At 36.2% G+C, this 18364-nt stretch overlaps 2 protein-coding genes across 2 annotated transcripts; one reads left to right on the forward strand and one right to left on the reverse strand.

Annotated features, from left to right (window-relative positions):
- Positions 1–3760: 3760 nt before the first annotated feature.
- wdr93 (WD repeat domain 93) lies at positions 3761–13973 on the reverse strand. The gene is made up of 18 exons (XM_041217938.1): positions 13934–13973; positions 13159–13448; positions 12605–12806; positions 12222–12286; positions 11862–11940; positions 11484–11575; positions 11051–11089; positions 10682–10766; positions 9849–10029; positions 9491–9561; positions 8961–9056; positions 8636–8767; positions 7934–8147; positions 7619–7679; positions 7096–7252; positions 5796–5976; positions 4965–5094; positions 3761–3944 (listed from the first exon to the last, which is right to left on the reverse strand). The coding sequence occupies exons 2-18, from the start codon at positions 13417–13419 to the stop codon at positions 3885–3887; spliced, it is 2106 nt and encodes a 701-aa protein (XP_041073872.1). The 5' UTR covers positions 13420–13448; positions 13934–13973; the 3' UTR covers positions 3761–3884.
- A 32-nt stretch (positions 13974–14005) lies between these two features.
- On the forward strand, positions 14006–17452 carry LOC121294333 (peroxisomal membrane protein 11A-like). The gene is made up of 3 exons (XM_041217939.1): positions 14006–14531; positions 15046–15161; positions 15599–17452. The coding sequence occupies exons 1-3, from the start codon at positions 14476–14478 to the stop codon at positions 16165–16167; spliced, it is 741 nt and encodes a 246-aa protein (XP_041073873.1). The 5' UTR covers positions 14006–14475; the 3' UTR covers positions 16168–17452.
- The last annotated feature ends 912 nt before the right edge of the window (positions 17453–18364 follow it).

An 18364-nucleotide genomic window follows, 5' to 3' on the forward strand; every position in this document is an offset into this window, starting at 1 on the left:
AGGACTATTGCTTATTCCTGTCCAATATGAATGTATTGTGTCTCACCTGGGAAGCTGTTGTTCTTGTTTTAAAAGAATGCCCTGTGAGGAGCACAAACCAGTAGATATCCAGGACTCAAAGACAACAACAACCAGATTCCTGAGCTGCTCCCATCTTTACACAAAGACCAGTCAACAACAGGTACCTGTGTTTAGAGAGTATAATATATAGATTTTTTTTTCTAAGCATGTTACATCTGTTCTGTGTGTTGAAAACACAAGCAATGCTAATTCAAACTGTTGAAGTTTGGATTAACCTTGCACCTCAGACATCCTTCCTATACAGTAAGAGAGATGACACAGTGTGTGTGCCCAACACAGGTGTAATGGAGGAAACAGCTGAAGTCGTTTTAATGCAGAGGACAACCAGAATAGATTCCAGCAGCGTTTCAGGCTCAAGGGCTTATCACAAGCAATCAAGCTGAACAGTTAGACAATATTGAACATAATGATTAAATACATGTCATTAAACCCACTTGGGATAACATGCCTCCATTTGTTCCTTTAATTTCGGAGTCATATTGCCTGGATGTTGTGGTGCCAACGCTGAGGCTTTATATCAGCTTTTAAGTATGGGCACTAATTGCAGTAAACATAAAAATAATAGATGTAAAAATAATAATTTTCTGGTCATTTCTGCAATGACCTTACTGCAGAGGGTTAGAGGTGCACTGGAATATTGATCAGTCTACAAATCTTTGAGAGCTGCTGAAATCCTTGGCAATGGAATTACAAAGACATATTTTATGTTGCAATCCTTGGCCCACCTGCCTGAACAAAATCTGTAGTAATGCCCCCCTCCTCCCGCCTGTTATGACTGTTCTTACATTGCCATTTCAGAACGTATGGAGTTAGTATACCTGCAACTCCATTAAGCAATGAAGGAATTGGCTGGCTTTTATTCCACTTAAAGGAAACCGACATCCCGTTCAATCAGCATCACTTTGCTGTGTGTTGCTGCAGCATTTCTGCATTCTGCAGCAGGTTTAGCAAGGCTACACACCAGAGCATTTGTCTTAAAAAGCAGGAATCCAGCGCATTAAAAACTACATTATGACAAAATGGTTTACATTATTACGCAATGCACTCAGAAGCAAATGTGACATTTATCTAATTGAAATGATTCTGTGCAGCAAAATGTTATTCTTAAAAAAAAGAGGCTTTAGGTAAAAGCATGCAGTATAAAACAAAAAATAAGTCATTTGCTTGAAATGCAGTTCTGAAAGCAGCAGTATTTATATAAACTTGTCATTGACATTAGATGCCTTTAGCAAACACGCTGCAACAGTACATAATGCAGAAAAGGATTGTTTGTTGTCTTGCAAATAACATTTACATTTGGTCAGATTTCAATCCCAGAACCAAAAAATGCGTTGTGGCTGCTTGACTTCTGAAGGGCTACTTGCGGCTGTCATTACACACAGAGGGAAAGCCATTCCAGCTCCAGCCACTTACTGTGTGGCATCTTTCAGTCACAAATAGAAATAGCCAAGCATAACATTACTTTTAAGTTTCAGCTGAGCTCAGCCTTGGTTTGGTGAGGTGAAGAAAATATCTGTATTATTTTGTACAGCAAAGAGAAAGAAAGAAAAAGTAAACCTGAGCCTGGGGCTGACATTACCTTCAAGGAATGTACACAAACAGGGTGGCTAACAAAGTCTACCGCTACTTTCTGAGGCAGAGAATAGTGTATTAACCAGACTTCCATTCATTATATTTTGGCACTAAATATAACATCTTTTTTGTAGGACGCTGCGGCTTGACATTAAGTAAGCTCCTGCTTTGCAGTACGGAACCTTCTTACTCAGCACTGAGCCTGAACAAACTGCCAAGCCTGGGGGTGTGTGAGCCCCACAAGAATACAAATGAATGACTGGGTCTGCAGCACATGAAGATACCTCCCTTCATTTAGATTAGTAGCTCATTTATTATTCATGAAGCCATTTATCTTTAGAACGTCTTCAACAGTAGAATTTCCCTCTGCCTCAGGAGACAAGTCCACCAAGTGAATTGCAGCAAGGGATTAGACTATTACTGACCAGGGGTCAGTTGCATCAAAATACCCCAATTGCTCCTATTTAAGTTCAACCTTTTAGGAGTGACGTTAAGAAGTATTGTGCAACATTAGTCTTTTCCGTGAGTAGAAGGCTTGTTAGATACAGCTGCATTTTAAAACAAGCTCTACAATTCAGCTTCAGATGCAGAACAATGCAGACTCATCATTTTAATATGGACAGTGAACCAGTTAATTAACTCAAGGCTTGCAGTTTCTAGCTTCAGCAGATTTGTATAATTTGCACTGCATATTGCAGAGAAAGCATTCAAAATTTGTGGTTTTGGCAGAGCTTTGTCAACAAAAAATGATGCTCATGTAGTCTTTACAGCCAGCTGAACTCTTTCCTTGATTTAATATATATATATATATATATATATATATATATATATATATATATATATATATATATATATATATTTTTTTTTTTTTTCACCAGTACTGTGGACACAATACACTGTAGTAATATAATCGCTGGCATACATGAACTGATGACAACTAGATGCATTCTCTTCAACAGCTCTGAGGCAAGAAAGCTGTGTAAAACTGTGCCGTACTCTAGGGAAGCCTGCTGAGTGATGACAAATCCTCTTGCACTAAACTGTTAAGAAACACGTCACTGCATCGATTGCCCCTAATGTTTTATTAAGCACACTATTTGTTTTACTCATTTACCCATATTATGTTTTTACCACTGGGAGAACTAAGTAAAATTGCTTAGAATGTACTACACACAGCAATTAAGAAGTCAGCTTCACTTCTTTGGCGGTATGCTGTGTACCGTATAGGAATAATTTGGATAACAGACTTTGCCTTATTATTAGGTTTCATTCATACCTATTTTGTAAAAATATTAAAAAAAAAAAAACGCAACAAACGTAACTGATTTTAGTTGGAAGAGAAACTGTTGAAATTCCAGTTTTGGGGTAAACCTACCATCTGGTTCAATGCTCATTAATCAGACATACATTTTACTACACCTGCTTCCAAACCAAGGTTTAACGTCTATCCAATCACAATATTATTATTCAACTTGTCACCGAATCCTTTTTATAGCTTGATCGGTGTGTGCTCATTAGCCTATGCCTCCCTGCACGCAAAAATGATAAACTTAAGAAACAGAAACAGATGTAATGCTAAATAAACGGGGCTCTGACTAACTGCAAGACACATTTCATAATTAAAAAAATAAATAAAAAAAGATATATTCAGCATTAAGTCAGTGCTTGGGTCTGATAAGGTGTTTATGGAGCAGAGTAAGAGCTAGGCAATGATTTACAAGTAAAATGGTGCCTCTATTATGAAACAATTCATCCATAAGTTCAGCAGAAGGTAACTATATACATTCTCTAAGGGCATTCTTACACAAGCTATGCATTTTAAAAAGGTATTCAAACTTGTTCAGCAAAGACTGCTGCTGAGACTCATTTTCTCTTGTCAGCCACAGTGGATATGACTCTGCTGAATGTTCAAAACATCCAGGGTTCTGTTTTAATGAATCAAACAACAGCCATGTTCAGTTCTGACCCGTTTAGATCCACTGAATACACCCCACAATGTTAACAGGAGGCCAGTAAAATAAAACTCAAATAAATGATATATACACACACACACACACACACATGGAGAGTGAAATGTTTTTTTTATTCCATTTTTGCTAATGGATCAACATGTGCTCACAAAGAAAAGAAATGTGTAATACTGTAACTAATTTACAACTCCCATCAGTGTGGAAGCCTGCAGGTACCAGGTGCTGTATAACCTTGACACGCATGCTGAACTACAGAGCACACTACACACACACTGAAGTGATGCCTGCTTTGTCTCCTTGTTTCAATCTTGTTGACCGAATCTATACAAGAAAAAAAACACAAGAAAAATGTGTATGTATTGGTTAAAGTGTTTATCCATGTAAACCCAGTTTTATGTATGTATGAACGTATACAACAGAATGTGCATTAACTGAACAGGGAAAAGATTGTATTTAGTTTATTGTAAGTCTATAAACTTTTGTTTCAGATTGCTTCAGTGTAATCTTCAATGAGCCATGCATAATAATAATAATAATAATAATAATAATAATAATAATAATAATAATGAGAGGCTATTTTCTCCTGCAGTGTTATTTTATTGCACTAATTAACTAAATCCAATACAATGTCATTTAAAGTGGGCATGTGGCAGGGTGAAAGCCTGGCATGTAAATATGTATAAATATATATAGGGCCAGCAGGGAGGGGGTTAGAATCCTCCCTGGCAGAATACATGCGAGAATGTGGCTGGTGCCTTAATGAATGATTGGTGGTTAATTGGGTGCTAGCTATATAAGAATGGAGAAATCCTTTGTCTGGTGGTGGTGTGGTTGTGGTTGTGGTTGTGGTTGTATTGGTATTGGCATTGGCATAGGTAGGTAACTTGATCCGTGAAGGTGAATGCCCAACCTGACCACAGCGTTGTTTTGTTTAACCTTTTATGTAGTCTCTTGAGCTTGTTTAGTTGCTCCCGTCTCTTGCTTGTGTTAATAAACGTGCACACCATTATTTTCTGCCATGCATCATAGTATTCACTTTCGTAACCTCCCTTCCCTCCACTCAAATGCAATTTCCAAAAGCATTAATTTTATGCTACTGTACAATAAATTAGGCTTCTTCATAATTAAGTTTGTGTAAGAGTAAATATTTCATGCTGTTCTTTAATTGATGTCCTAAATATTATATATATATATATATATATATATATATATATATATATATATATATATATATATATATATATATATATATATATATATATATATATATTTATTTATTTATTTATTTTTAAATAAATTCTGCCCTTCTGTCTGCCCTTCCAGCTCTCTCTTTCCTCCTACCTGAGACCTTTGGGTAACTGCTGTCCGATTCAACTGTTTCTCTTGCCTCTGCCTGACCGAAGCTGCATGCTGCTGGAGCTGGTTCCAGCACTCTCTCATTTCTTTATTCCTGTCCCCCAGAGACTGCAGCCTACAGATTATTGCAGAAGAGAAAAGGGTGTTTTCATATGCCTGGTCTATACAGGGGATATGTCTGTTCTCATTATATCAAATAGACACCAATGCATCTGTTCTGAATAGAAACAAATGTCACATTAGAGTCACAAATGGCCTCAAGCCAATGACATGATCATTACAACTAGTCTTGGATATCTGATGTGCTTTTATTAAGGAAATAAAAACAACTCATACAGCTTCGTAACACTAATTATATGCTATTTCAATGTATGAAAGTGAAATGGTAACAGTCACTTCCATGTCGAAACTGAAGCAATGATGACATACTTGCACAGGATTGGTCAAGTTGTTTTGGGAATAAGACCCTATTGTAATATGTCTCCTTACTGTTTATCAAAAAAAAAAAAAAAAAAAAAAAAAGGAAGAACACTTGTTAGTTATTGTAAACTCTATTAAAAGCAAGACATCTGACATTGAAAATGTCATTGCTCACATTAATAGCTCTCAAGTTTTGACAGCACCTCTGCAATACATTCAATGACAAAGCCCAACTCTTTGATTGTGCATTGCTGAGACATAATACATTTAAACTTGTTTTGAAAACTTGGTGCAATTTCATCACTAATAAAATATATTTTTTTAATATAAGCAATATCATTTAAATGTCCTTACAGAAAGGTTAGACAGATCCAGTACTGTAGGCAGACTGCTCACCTTTCTTGTAAGTATAGCTCACATCTCTCCTCCCATGTTCCGGGATGCTTGGCAGTCTGGACGCTCGTTTGCTTGTCTCTATAAGACTCCATGAATGAAAACTGATTGAAATTGAAAATGAAAAGTGAACTAGCAGCTACCTTCCCTTCCAACAATTCATCAGGAGCCAGTTTCTTATCCCCTGTAAAAGAAAAACAAGGCACCTTTAAAATAAAACTGTTATCACCTCTCAAAACACAGGTACATTAAGTACACACTACATTTTCTGATTGTAATTGAAGAGAAAAGGTAAATGTTTCCATTACGTAGATCTCATTTACAACATCAGTCCATTCCATAGTCAGACTAGAGGTCTCAATTGAGCAGGATAGCAATAGGTCTCAAGACAAGGCAGTGCCAGCCCTCCTCTCTCTTTTGATAGATGAACTGCTTTAATCTGATTCTTGGCCTTTAGTCGATCCAAATGAATCTTGAAATGAGTGAATCGCATTAAACTGCCCTGGGGAAATCTCTACTGGCAAGGTTTGAAATAGGTACAGTAGTCTTGGCAACACATTCATTTTGACAGCCTCCACTCTAGAACTCGGGGACAGAGGAAGCAGATTCCACCTGGACATATCATCTTTGATTATTAGGGTTAAAGGGTCATAATTTAAAAGAAATAGCTTTCAGGGGTCTTTTGGCAAATTAACCCGCAGGTATTTAATAGGTACTGAATGCCACTTCAGTTTATATGTTTCTTTCATTTGATCTGATCTGAATTATATAACAAACACCCCGAGACTTTACCATATTCCTCCAGGAAGGACATCACCTCCCTGAGGTGATGTTTTATGGGGTGTAGTCTGTTCCTGTTGTTTACATAATCGTCATGCTAATATTTATACAGTTTATCTTAATGTAATCTTCTAGAAACGATTCTTCAAGAAGGAAAGCACAGCATGATTTTACTGCACTAGTTTGTGTAAACAGTGAAGAAACTATTGGTAATCGGTACATATTTTTCATTCCAATCTTTTTTCAGTTAGATTGAACCGTTTTGCTAAGAGATAAGACAACAATATGTCAATTTACTGAAGCAGCTGCCATCATAACCATTTGTAGAAACATTAAAATGACATCAACTGCCACCTTGTGGCAACAAATTGGTGGTACATCACTTGCTGAATCTGAGTTAGTTTCTTTTATACGGTATAAAGATGACCTAAACTGTCCACTGTTAGATGACTCGTTCTGCTTGACTGTACACAATATTAACCCATACAATATCCTCGGTCTGGGGAAGGGAATGATTTAGTACCTCTTATGAACAGTGACTGTCTCTCTGGGTCCAGCAGAAAGACTGGGTCCCATGGAGTAGCTAAGGCATGTGGAGCTGGAAGCACCAAATTACAGATGAGGGTCCCATCAGTGCTGTCAATGAGTGCTATGGTGCCATCCCTGGACATGAAAAGGACCTGAGAATAGAAACATATCATGGAACTCAGTTAGGATTTATTAATACATATCTTCTAACGATTTTCATAAAAGATAATAAAACCCTTTTTTTTTTCAGGGTAAATAAAGCTGGGCATGATCTATATGTTGCTCTTCAAAGAGGAAAGCTGCTGGCTGCTGGTCTGTTTTAATAGCAGATGGCTGAATGCCACAGGATCCAAAATAATTAAATTTAAAACACATTTAAATGAAGAGTAGGCAACAATGCCCTGTAATTATATTAGAGCCACGGAAACACCGGCGTTGTTGATAAATGACACAACTTATATAAATTGGCTTAAGTGCTCATGGTCACATGAAGAGCTTTCAACATTCAAGTGACTCACCAAATTGGGTTGAAAAGGTATGGATTGTATTGCACTGGGGAGGGAACCTTGATCTTCAGACCTATTGATAATTAATCACAAATCAGTTTGTTTTCCTTTTCACTTTAGATTGAGTAAATAAAGGAACAGAATAAACCATTATTCTGATGCTAAACAATGACATATTTTCTTGATGCAATATATTTATTTTTGTATACACAGAAGCTTGTGGTAATGGCCCTGTTAATACAGTAGATGCATTTCTTACTGGCACTGGAAGAAGTTGATAACATATTGATTTGAATGAAGAACTTACTGGAGAGCATTGAAACTCACCTTTCAGTTAACCTTGTAATAGTGGTGTCTCTGCCTCTTACTGATACAACTGCATGTGATGCCCCATCTTTGCAAGACACCAAGACCTGAGTTTTGGGGTTCACTTGGAACGTGCTGCATGGGACATTATCTTTATTGACAGTGTGGGGTTCCATAAACTGCACATGTCTGATATCACTGTCCCCAGGGATTGAAAGCACTGAGCAGGGGAGACCTGCAGAGTACAAGAGAGACGCATTTCAAATCACAGGGCTGAATTCTAAATGTATAAAAAGGTCATTTAACAATACCCCTTACTCGTTATAGATTTTAACGGAATTGGGTTTAAAAACTGCAGAACAAAAATGCAGCAAGTAATCAATTTGTCAGATAAATTGCAACATTTCCATTGTTCAGGCTACATCCAAAATAATGGGAGAGTTACTTTTATAAAGATTTCAAAATCTGATTATGTAAAACTCCCAAGTCATTTGAAGAATGTCTTAACTTAACAGACATCTTGTGCTCCAGCTGTAATGTGCTCAGAGGACAACAACGTTGCTTGGCTATTAGTGTGTGAAGAGCAATATCCACGATGTGCTATTACTTTCTAATGACTAACACAAGCCTTCTGTGATTTACCTGAATGAGCGAGAAGTATTGAGAATTCTATGGGTTAAGTCTTATTGTTCAATGATGGTAATCTGTCATTTGCACCCTTACCTAAATATGCATCCCATACAGTCAGCAAGCCTTCGGTGAGCCCAAGAGCTATATACTTAGTGCACCTGCTGACCGCTGAGCAGAGAATCGGACGTGCATTTGGCCACACAACATCAGGTTTGGGCTCAACCTCTGAATTAAGACATTAGAAACATTGTAATTGTCATTAGGTCTAGCCTTAGATCTAACAGAAAACCTGCCCTATTCCAAAAACCTTTCATTAATGAATTAAGACTAAATAAGATACAAGAAAAATGTTACAGTATCAATTCTTATTCCATGTATACAGTTATTGTTAAATCAATGAGAATCAGAAGCATTTCACCTGTTTTGTCATTTTTGTCTTTTGCAGGCCTAACAAGTAGATACTTTAAAAGATTATGATTTCCACTCCACCACAGATTTATAGCAATAGGCACACCTGAGGATGAAAAAAAAACCATTTACCTTACTGTTAGAATGAATATGTTTGTTCAGGTGATGAACTGTTTCTTTAGCGTCTCTGAAATACAATGCAGTTCTATCAAATTTGGGTTAATATATAGTTTTGATGCCAGTAAAAAAATAAAAAAATAATAGTTTTACTGTGATAATATATTCCCTTTTTACTTTGTTGAAAAAAATAGCAGTGGCCAATTTCAGTGGTTGTGAATGGTGCACACCTGCACTTGGACGATTATTTAAACGAACTGAAAATCCCACATCTAAACATATCAGCAGCACTGTAGCAAGAGCAGTGCCATCTGTAGACTGTTGCAGTGTACTGAAGATGTTTCTAATCTTGCACAATAATGCTACATATTGTTTTCTATAGTACAGAAATAACAGTGGATCAGGCCTGATACACTTACATACCCGTCTGGCCTTTCATTTCCCCGAACATTGGCAACAACCCACCAGGTAGCAGAAAGTTAAATGTACATTCGCTGTAATAAAACAATAAACACATCACAAGATTTTCAGTACTTAGTATGTCAGATTTCAAATTAAATATAGAGTATCAAACGAAATATTTTAACAAAGGAAAGAAGCTCTTAAACAAGCATAATTTGCATAGAATACATACAGCATGATACACAATAAACAACAATACTACTTCTTTTGGAAAAAAATGTACATAGCACTATTTCTCTTGACCCTTAAAGGTGTTATAGAGCAAGACACAGGTTTTCTTGAAATCATAAAATGTGCCATTATTACTTAGCGGATTTACCAGGGTTTATCTTCTGTTTTCTTCAATTCAGTTGTATCAAGATACTTCTTGTACACCCTTTTAAATATTATTTCTTGTTCTTCCCACTGGTGAGAGCTGATCATATGGTTTTGGCCTGAGCCAATGACGTTGCCATCCTCGGTCTTCTGTAAGACTTCAAATGGACTTTTCAAAGAGGTCCCTGTTTTAAAAAGCACAATTGTTGAACAGTTAGACATTTCATACGTATATTCAGTATGAATAAGCAAGGGATTGGTACAAACAACCACCACGAAGGATGGTTTGGTTATATTCCAAACTATTTTTAAAATGCTCTTTAACTAGAATGTTTTAAGAAGTGGACCAGGAAAACAAAAAATCACTCAGCTGGATTATTCAATAGCATTGCAGATTAAAATACAAAGGATCAAGGGATGAAGATGTACAAATTATGACCACAAATATGCAAATATATGAATAATGCAGCAGCCTTTGTTCAGTTTTTCAAATACCTTAGTACCTGTGATAAAGATTACACAGGGTGTTTTTTTGTTTGTTTTTTTTGTTCTGTTTCAACATTTGCAAAAATACAAATATTCATAAGCAAACGTTCTCCTGTTTATTATATATATATATATATATATATATATATATATATATATATATATATATATATATATAGATAGATAGATAGATAGATAGATAGATAGATAGATAGATACTTTATCCTCTTGTTACACAGAAAAGGAACTCAGAAATCAAAATGAGTTGACATCAGTAAAGATGAAACATTATTTTAAAATTACAATTGCACACCATGAGAGAGAGAGAGAACATGGTTGTGATAACTGTACCTGAAATGAATTTTGGTGGCTTGATTTTCATTACAATCACTGAAGGGGACAGTTTCAAATCTCCAACACTGCTAATATGAGGTACCTAAAACGACAAGATCTATTTTATTTTTCATCAGTTTAAGTTTTTTTTTTTTTTTTAAGACAAAAAAAATCAATATTATATTAACATTACATGTATATTAATGTAAACAATAATAATTATCATACTTTAAGTGACTTTACTATTGCTACATTAGCACTAGAAGATAAAAAAAAAAACTGTAAATAAGAATTCTACAAACTGCTGGAAGCTACTGCCAAGAAACTACAGCTAGCATGTTATAAGGGGCAGTTTTTTCCCTCATTTTTAAAACATTAAATTATTACCGTTTCTGCCAAAACGCCATCTTGAGAATCAGCAGTTTGCTAAAACGGTCAAAACAATTGGATTACAAAACATCAAAAAGACGTAAGGTAATCACATAAAGCACCAAACATGACGCAAAACAAAGAAAATCTGCATTACCAAGTACCCTTTGACAATGCCACTGAACATTACTTTACACATGAAGATAACCTGTAAACTCTAACTGGGAGCTAGTTTTCCAGTTAATTGATAAAAATATGTACAGCATAGGATCAACTGAATATAGGATAGGGAAACATTTTCTTTTCTTTTTTAAACTGTTGTTTTACATTGCAATGTGTGTTGTTTAGACCTCAGATTCATTATCATTGCTGGTGGGTAACAGTTCAGCTTTTGTAATTGTAAGACACAGTGATATTCGAATCATACTCCAGATGTCTGGCCTGCTGTCACCTGTTTTTGTGATGTTGTCTGAGTGAGCTCAAGCTCTCGAAGCCAGGAATCTTTGGGAAACCGGTGGACCTCCAGCCAAGACTCACCACTGCCTGTGTTGAGAAGCCAGGCTTGGTTAAGCAATTCAAACTAGGCTAAATGTGCAGAACAAGTAAGCAGCCGCCAGACATTATAAAAGTGAGTCAGCAATTTGGCTTCCCACGTTATCTGGAGTATGGGTTTCTAGAAATGAATCACCAATTCATTTATTGACTTCTGTCCTGAAAAAAATAAGCAGCTTTTATATATTTATACATCATCGCATATATTTGTGATAGATATTTTTATATAATACATCACATTTCTTTTTAGTTTTTTTTCTAAGGGAAAGGGATTTACCTTCCAACATTACACCTGCAAAATCCCCTCCTCTTGACAGCTCAAACTTGGTACAGAGGTTTCTTCTACTTACATCTTCCTGGATAAAATTATATAGATTTAGATAAAGATCAAGGAATTGTTTATATTATTGCCACAAAAAGCCATCAATCTATCTATCTATCTATCTATGTTTTTATGGCAAGCTTCTTTAATGGAGTGTAATATGTCTTGAGGTTTAACTTTCCCCCTAATAAAATTACCACAGATAAAAAATGAAATGTGACCTTTAGATTCTTAACATCCTATATGGAGTTTCCAATGATGTGAAGAAATAATCATAATACTACTACTAATAATAATACTAACAATAATACTTACAGGTTCATTGATGACTTTGATTAATGTGATGAAATTAGAAAAATAAACTAAGAGACGTGCAACACCTAAAAAAAAAAAAATAAATAAAGGAAAATGTTTAACCTCAAAGTAATATTTTCGATAAGCAAATAGAAAATGGGCGTATCCTTTGCTAATGATAAGTACATTGTGATATGATACATATATATATACATAGAACATTTTATAAAAAAAATCTTTTGACTTTAATTGGATTTTAAGTTGGGCATTGCATAACCTGGTGGCTGAATATTGTAAAAGTTATTATTGTTCCTATGAAGAGAATTTCAGTGTTTTGAAGGTAAAATAAATATCTGGTGTTCTGCACAGCCATATTAAATATATATATATATATATATAATTACCCATATCATCCACAGTCGCAATGAGATACACTTGCCCACCAAGACAAGTAACACAAAGAGACGTGACCTCCACATCTTCCTCTTCCCAGGCTGAAACAGCTACGTTAGTTAAAGCACTGAATACACAAAGTCCTTTAGAAACCCCAGCAAAGACATATTCACCATCATCTGAGCTCACCAGGCAGTTGGTCTTTCCAGAAATCTGTGCAAAAGATAAAGATTACATAATAAAGTGCAGATTCCAAGGAACACCTAAAGATTGATTCTGCCCGACATAGAGTCCAGTACATTAATGTTGGCAGAATATGATTTTAAACTTCAAATGCATTACCAATTTGAACATTTGCATTTAGTTTTACCTAGAAATGTGTGCATGTTAATAGTCATGGATGCACCAATACATCATATTGACAGTAAATGGCTGCAAAGATGTCTGGTGTACAGGTATTTTGTGGGTCATGTTATAATTTCACAGGTGTTTACAGTACTATTTAAACACTGGTGCCTGCAAGTCAGAATCATGGGAATGTACTAAGGTAGATTTGAATGCTCACCTGGATTTCAACAGTTGCTTCTAAGACTGGTGACTGTTTCTTTGTTTGTTCTACACGCTTGAGTTGTGCTCTGTTCTGGATAGTGCTCCATGCATCGTCGATCAATGTGTTTATCACCTTGCTGATCATCCGAAAAGGCTGAGGCAGCTCATCCTGAATCTGTTCAGGGTCCTTCAAAAATGCCTCCTCCTCGTCCACACTGCAAGCCGCCTCGGACGGGGAGGGAATCTCCAGCAAGCTTTTTCTCATGTACACAGGCATCCTGAAGCTAGTTTACAGGCCAGGTAAAGCTATTATAAACAAAGACGTGCAATGTGAGAACCTCCAAAAAAGATTAAACACATCTAAAATAAAAATAATTAATACAAATAAATAAATAAATAAACATGTGTTTGAAGGCTATTTATTAAAGATCATTCGGGTTCATTCTCCGTTTTGAAGTTACATCGTGTAGACATGTTTTTAACCTGTAACCCACAGTCACATAGATCCACAACAGAAGTATTTTACAAGTGAAATAATTGCGAAAACAAATAAGTGCACTAGTCCCAGGAACGTGTTACCACATATTCAATAATAAACAGTATTAGCATCAGTGATTCGTAATGTCACAGCGCGCAGAAAAACACAAATACAAAATACAACTATATCCAAATAAACGCAGCGCCTCATCATATTAATAAAATACAGGCTACTGGTAATGCAAAGAAACAAATAATAATAATAATAATAACTTTGGCGACTTACTAAAACATTTTACTTGCAAAGCTCTTACCTTCGCTTCTCAGTTGTTGACACGTTGCCATGGTATCAACCACAGGAAGTGCCCTCTTGCCTGTCCGTCTGATAAAAGAGTCCACTCAGCAACGACAACTGGTGCTGCAGTTAATTGTGCTGTACTGTAGATATTGTATATCCATTCATTCATTTAATAATATGGACAACTAGTGGCAGAGACTTTATTTCATAAATCTTTTAAGAATAAGGACGATTACATTTTTCGGAATGGTCAACTATATTTAATATGCTTTTTTTCCGATGTTTAGGAAATTACATTTTTTTTCTGCTGTTGAAGCAGCAGAGGTGATCTTTGTTTTACACGTTTCTAGGTGAAAGGGCACAATTGGTTTCCCAGTTGTTTTTTCTAGTGCTGGTCTGTCAAATAAGGTCCACGCGCATTTTGTATAGATATTTCACCTTAAACTCACCTATTGATATTATTTATATGTATGTAGATTTAAAAAAAATACTAAGATATAATTTTAGTAAGTTTTGACGGGTTTGTACAGTTTGCAGGTGCACCGGTTTAATATAAGTATGGAATACTTTGTAACTTTCACCAACCAGAGCCAAGGCAGAGACCGCATATTCCGGTGAGTTTGTTCGGTGTTTTATTATTATTATTATTATTATTATTATTATTATTATTATTATTATTATTATTATTATTTATTATTATTTTTATTTTACACTAGCTGCAGTATTATATATATATATATATATATATATATATATATATATATATATATATATATATACATATTAGCCTAAAGTAGTATATGGTAACAATTAGCCTAAAGTAGTTGGATGTAACGTAAACATAGTTTACAGAAGAAGCGCACCTGCAGCTGGTCAACAGAACAAGTGTTTGAGTTTATACGAGTGTATTTACTCAGGTTGTAGAAAATAGGAGGCAAGCTAGCAGAGCTGAATGTTCAGGTGTGCCTTATTCCTATCCCTTCATTGGACTTGAATACAAGATCACTTTACACTGCTCGGACATCACCGAAGCTGGTCTTTAGTATACGGTACACATGTTTGACTTCATGGGCTGTGTTGATTCATTTGCAAGCGACTCACAGGTGCTCTGTGCTTGGTTTCTTTCAGAGCGGCTCAGTATGGATCTGCCTTGCTTATTTATTTATTGAAAAACAAATCTGGAAGACAGAAACTGATCAAAAAGCTACAGAGCCTGGAATCCAACATGAGCACAGGAAGGAAGTGTAAGTGTTAGAGTGATGCAGAGGGAGTGGGAAAACTGCTCTCCAAAGCACAGCATTCACAAGCAAAAACAGGGAGGGAAATACCACTCCCATTGCATTGCAGTCTGTTCCATTCCTGGTTTTACTTCTTTGAGTTTAATAAGACACACCTGAACTTGTTACCTATACACTGTGGCTGCCCATGCTCGTAGTAAAACCAGGAATGAAACTGCTGTGCAACAGGAGTCTTATTTCCATCCCTGAATAACAATGTCACAAGTATGGCTCTTCAGCACATTATCTGTTTAGTGTCAGTGTGGATGTTAATGCAGTGAGTGGTGCCACTGTGATAAAAGGTGACAGACACGACTCAAACTGCTATGCAATGGGAGTCTCAATCCCATCCCTGAGTGTAGCGTTGCTCAGCTCACCGTCTTAACATCTTACCTTTCTTTCAGTGTTCAGACTGGGCAACACCGTCAGTGCGATCAATGCAGCCAAACGCACCTTGCATCTTGAAGACCCGGTGCTGCGTTTGTGCTTGACGGTCGCCAATCTGAATCGCTCCTTGTATTTCTTGTGTGACAACATACTGTGGGCAAGAAGTATCGGGCTGGTTACTAACATGGACAAGGAGAGGTGGCGTGTGCACGCCTCCCGCTGTTACTTTGTCTCCTTGCTCATGAACCTGACCCGGGACCTGTACGGAATCTACCAGGCAATGGAGCGGGAGGCTCAAGATAAGCAGTATCGGCAGAAGGTGAGCCAGCACCGCAGTGACGGCAGAGATGTGGCGTGCGTGGCCGTCCTGAATCTCCAGACTCTCCTCCTGCTGCTGTATCACAGCCTGAGATGCAACCCGTCTATCCTGCTGGACACGGTGAAGAATGCGTGTGACCTCTTCATTCCCATGGACAGGCTCGGCATTTATAAAACAAACCCTGGAGTGGTGGGCTTGTGTGGACTGATGTCCTCGATTTTAGGAATCCTTACACTCATGAAACCAAGCTTCAAACTGAAGCCTTAACATTGGAAGCAGTGATTAGGTATCATGAAGCTGAATATCTACTGTTTGTGGTATAGCAAAAGTTACACAGTTATTATTGATAGATGAAACGGTAGCCGTATCAGTCCAGAGGTGATGAATATGTAGATGTGATACCTTTTATTGGACTAACTAAACAACAATTAATTCCAGGCTTTCAAGGCCTTCAAATGTCTCTTTCTTGAGGTGAAAGTAGATAAGAGAGATTGTATCACTTCTCCTTCTCTTTGTCTATCATCTCTGGACTGATATGGCTACAATTTCATCTATCAATACCATACAGCAAAAGGTCTTTCTGTAATGTAACATACAGTAAACCGCTGGGATCTTTTTCTACAGTACTGTAAAGCATTAAGCCTATATACTATAGTACATGCTCTGCTATAGCGGGTATTGTAGGAAATAAGCAGAACTGTTATTATGGTTCGAAGCAGGAATTTAAAATGAGGAAATTTAGAAGCTACTGTATGTTCTAATAGCAGTTTGCATTCCATGGATATCTTCTACTGGGGGACTCTGGAATTTAACATGCATATTGTTTATGTTGGAAAGAAAATAATTTGGCTATTGTGGGCAACAATGGGAATAATTTCCACTCCTGCCCTGGACTGCTGCCGTTGCCAGCCTTGGCTTTGTATTCTGGGGCTATTTCACACAGATATTCAGCATGGAATATACCTCGGGTATTCAGTTGATTATCTGACTTTGTTTGCTTTTATTGTTAAGTTCAGATTTAACAAGCGTAATAATTACCTTTCTTTCGGGTCTGGCCAAGCAACTGGCTTGTGAAATAAAAACTAATATAAACAACAGTGTCTAGGATAGTCCTAGACTGGAATAGTTAACAGGTCTGATCTGGTATGAATCTGGAAATGTGAACGTTCATTATTATTAGTAGTAGTACTATTATGTATGTGTTTAGGAAAGCTAACATTTGTTAATATGTATTTAATGCTGTAGATATCTTTATTTTAGTGCTAGATGCACACTTTGTCTAGTTCAAAGTTAATTTAAGTCTAATAATTTTTTTTATTTATTTTTTTTGTGAACAAGAAAAAGTGTTCCTAACAACTTTGAGTATAAATGACCAAGCCTTTTTTTGGTAGTCTTTAGGACATAAAAATCTAACTATGCAAGTATTTTAAAGTATGCAAAATAAGCACTTCTATCTCAAAATAGACTTATATATACTTATTACAATTTCTATTATACTGAAAGATTGTGTGGCTAAGATTAACTGAAATCTATGTATGGTTAGATTGCATGGTTGTGAACTAATAAAGTATTTTTTCTTGACTATTGTTTTGTCAAAGCAACACATTTGCACATTGAATTGAAGTCTTCAAACCAGTTAGTTATTCCTGTTTTTCCTGTTTTTTGTTGTTGTTGTTTTTTGGTTGAGTCATAAATGACACAGAAATCCAGAACACTGGTAACCTAGAGCTTTATCACAGCAAGCACTGTTTATGAAGTCTGTCATATTACACAAAATGCAAAACTGTAGCTGTAGCTTAATCATGTACGATAAATATCAATGTGCCTACACTGTAGTATCTTGTCAAAGCATACAATATCAAAATCCTCTCTAGCAAAATATGATCTTTTATTAAGATTTCAAAAGTGCTGCAGAAATTATGTGAATAATAGCACAGACAAAACTACAGGCATTTTCCTGAGTAACATTCTCACTCTGACATGCATTACAAGGTGAGGTTTCAGAAAAGCCTTTTTGACTGTAGTTTATTAGAGTATGGTGAAGAGCACAGAGTCCAACTTTGCCCCTTACATTTGAACTTTAGTTGAGTTGGAATGAAAAGAAAGTGTTGAAATGACATGTTTGCTGTAGATACGGAGCTTTGTTTTTTAGAGTTTGTTTCAGACAGAATGACCACTGGCATAGTACCTGTGTGAAATATTTGAATCGAATTCAAGATTGCAAAATTTTTATTATAAGGATTGCACAAAACGTCACCTTTTACCAAGATGATTTAGGGTTTGCTTGTGACACATTTTAATGAGTTTACTGGAATTACATGGTTCTTAAAGGTACAGTGGCTAACCATGTAGCAAACAAAATAATTTCTCAATTATGCACAAAATTAAATAAACAAATAGCAAACGTGCATTTTCATTTAACAAAAAGGGATAGCTTTCAATGTGCCTGTGTTAATTTCAGTCA

This window comes from Polyodon spathula, chromosome 19, assembly GCF_017654505.1.
Source record: "Polyodon spathula isolate WHYD16114869_AA chromosome 19, ASM1765450v1, whole genome shotgun sequence".
NCBI lineage: Eukaryota > Metazoa > Chordata > Actinopteri > Acipenseriformes > Polyodontidae > Polyodon > Polyodon spathula.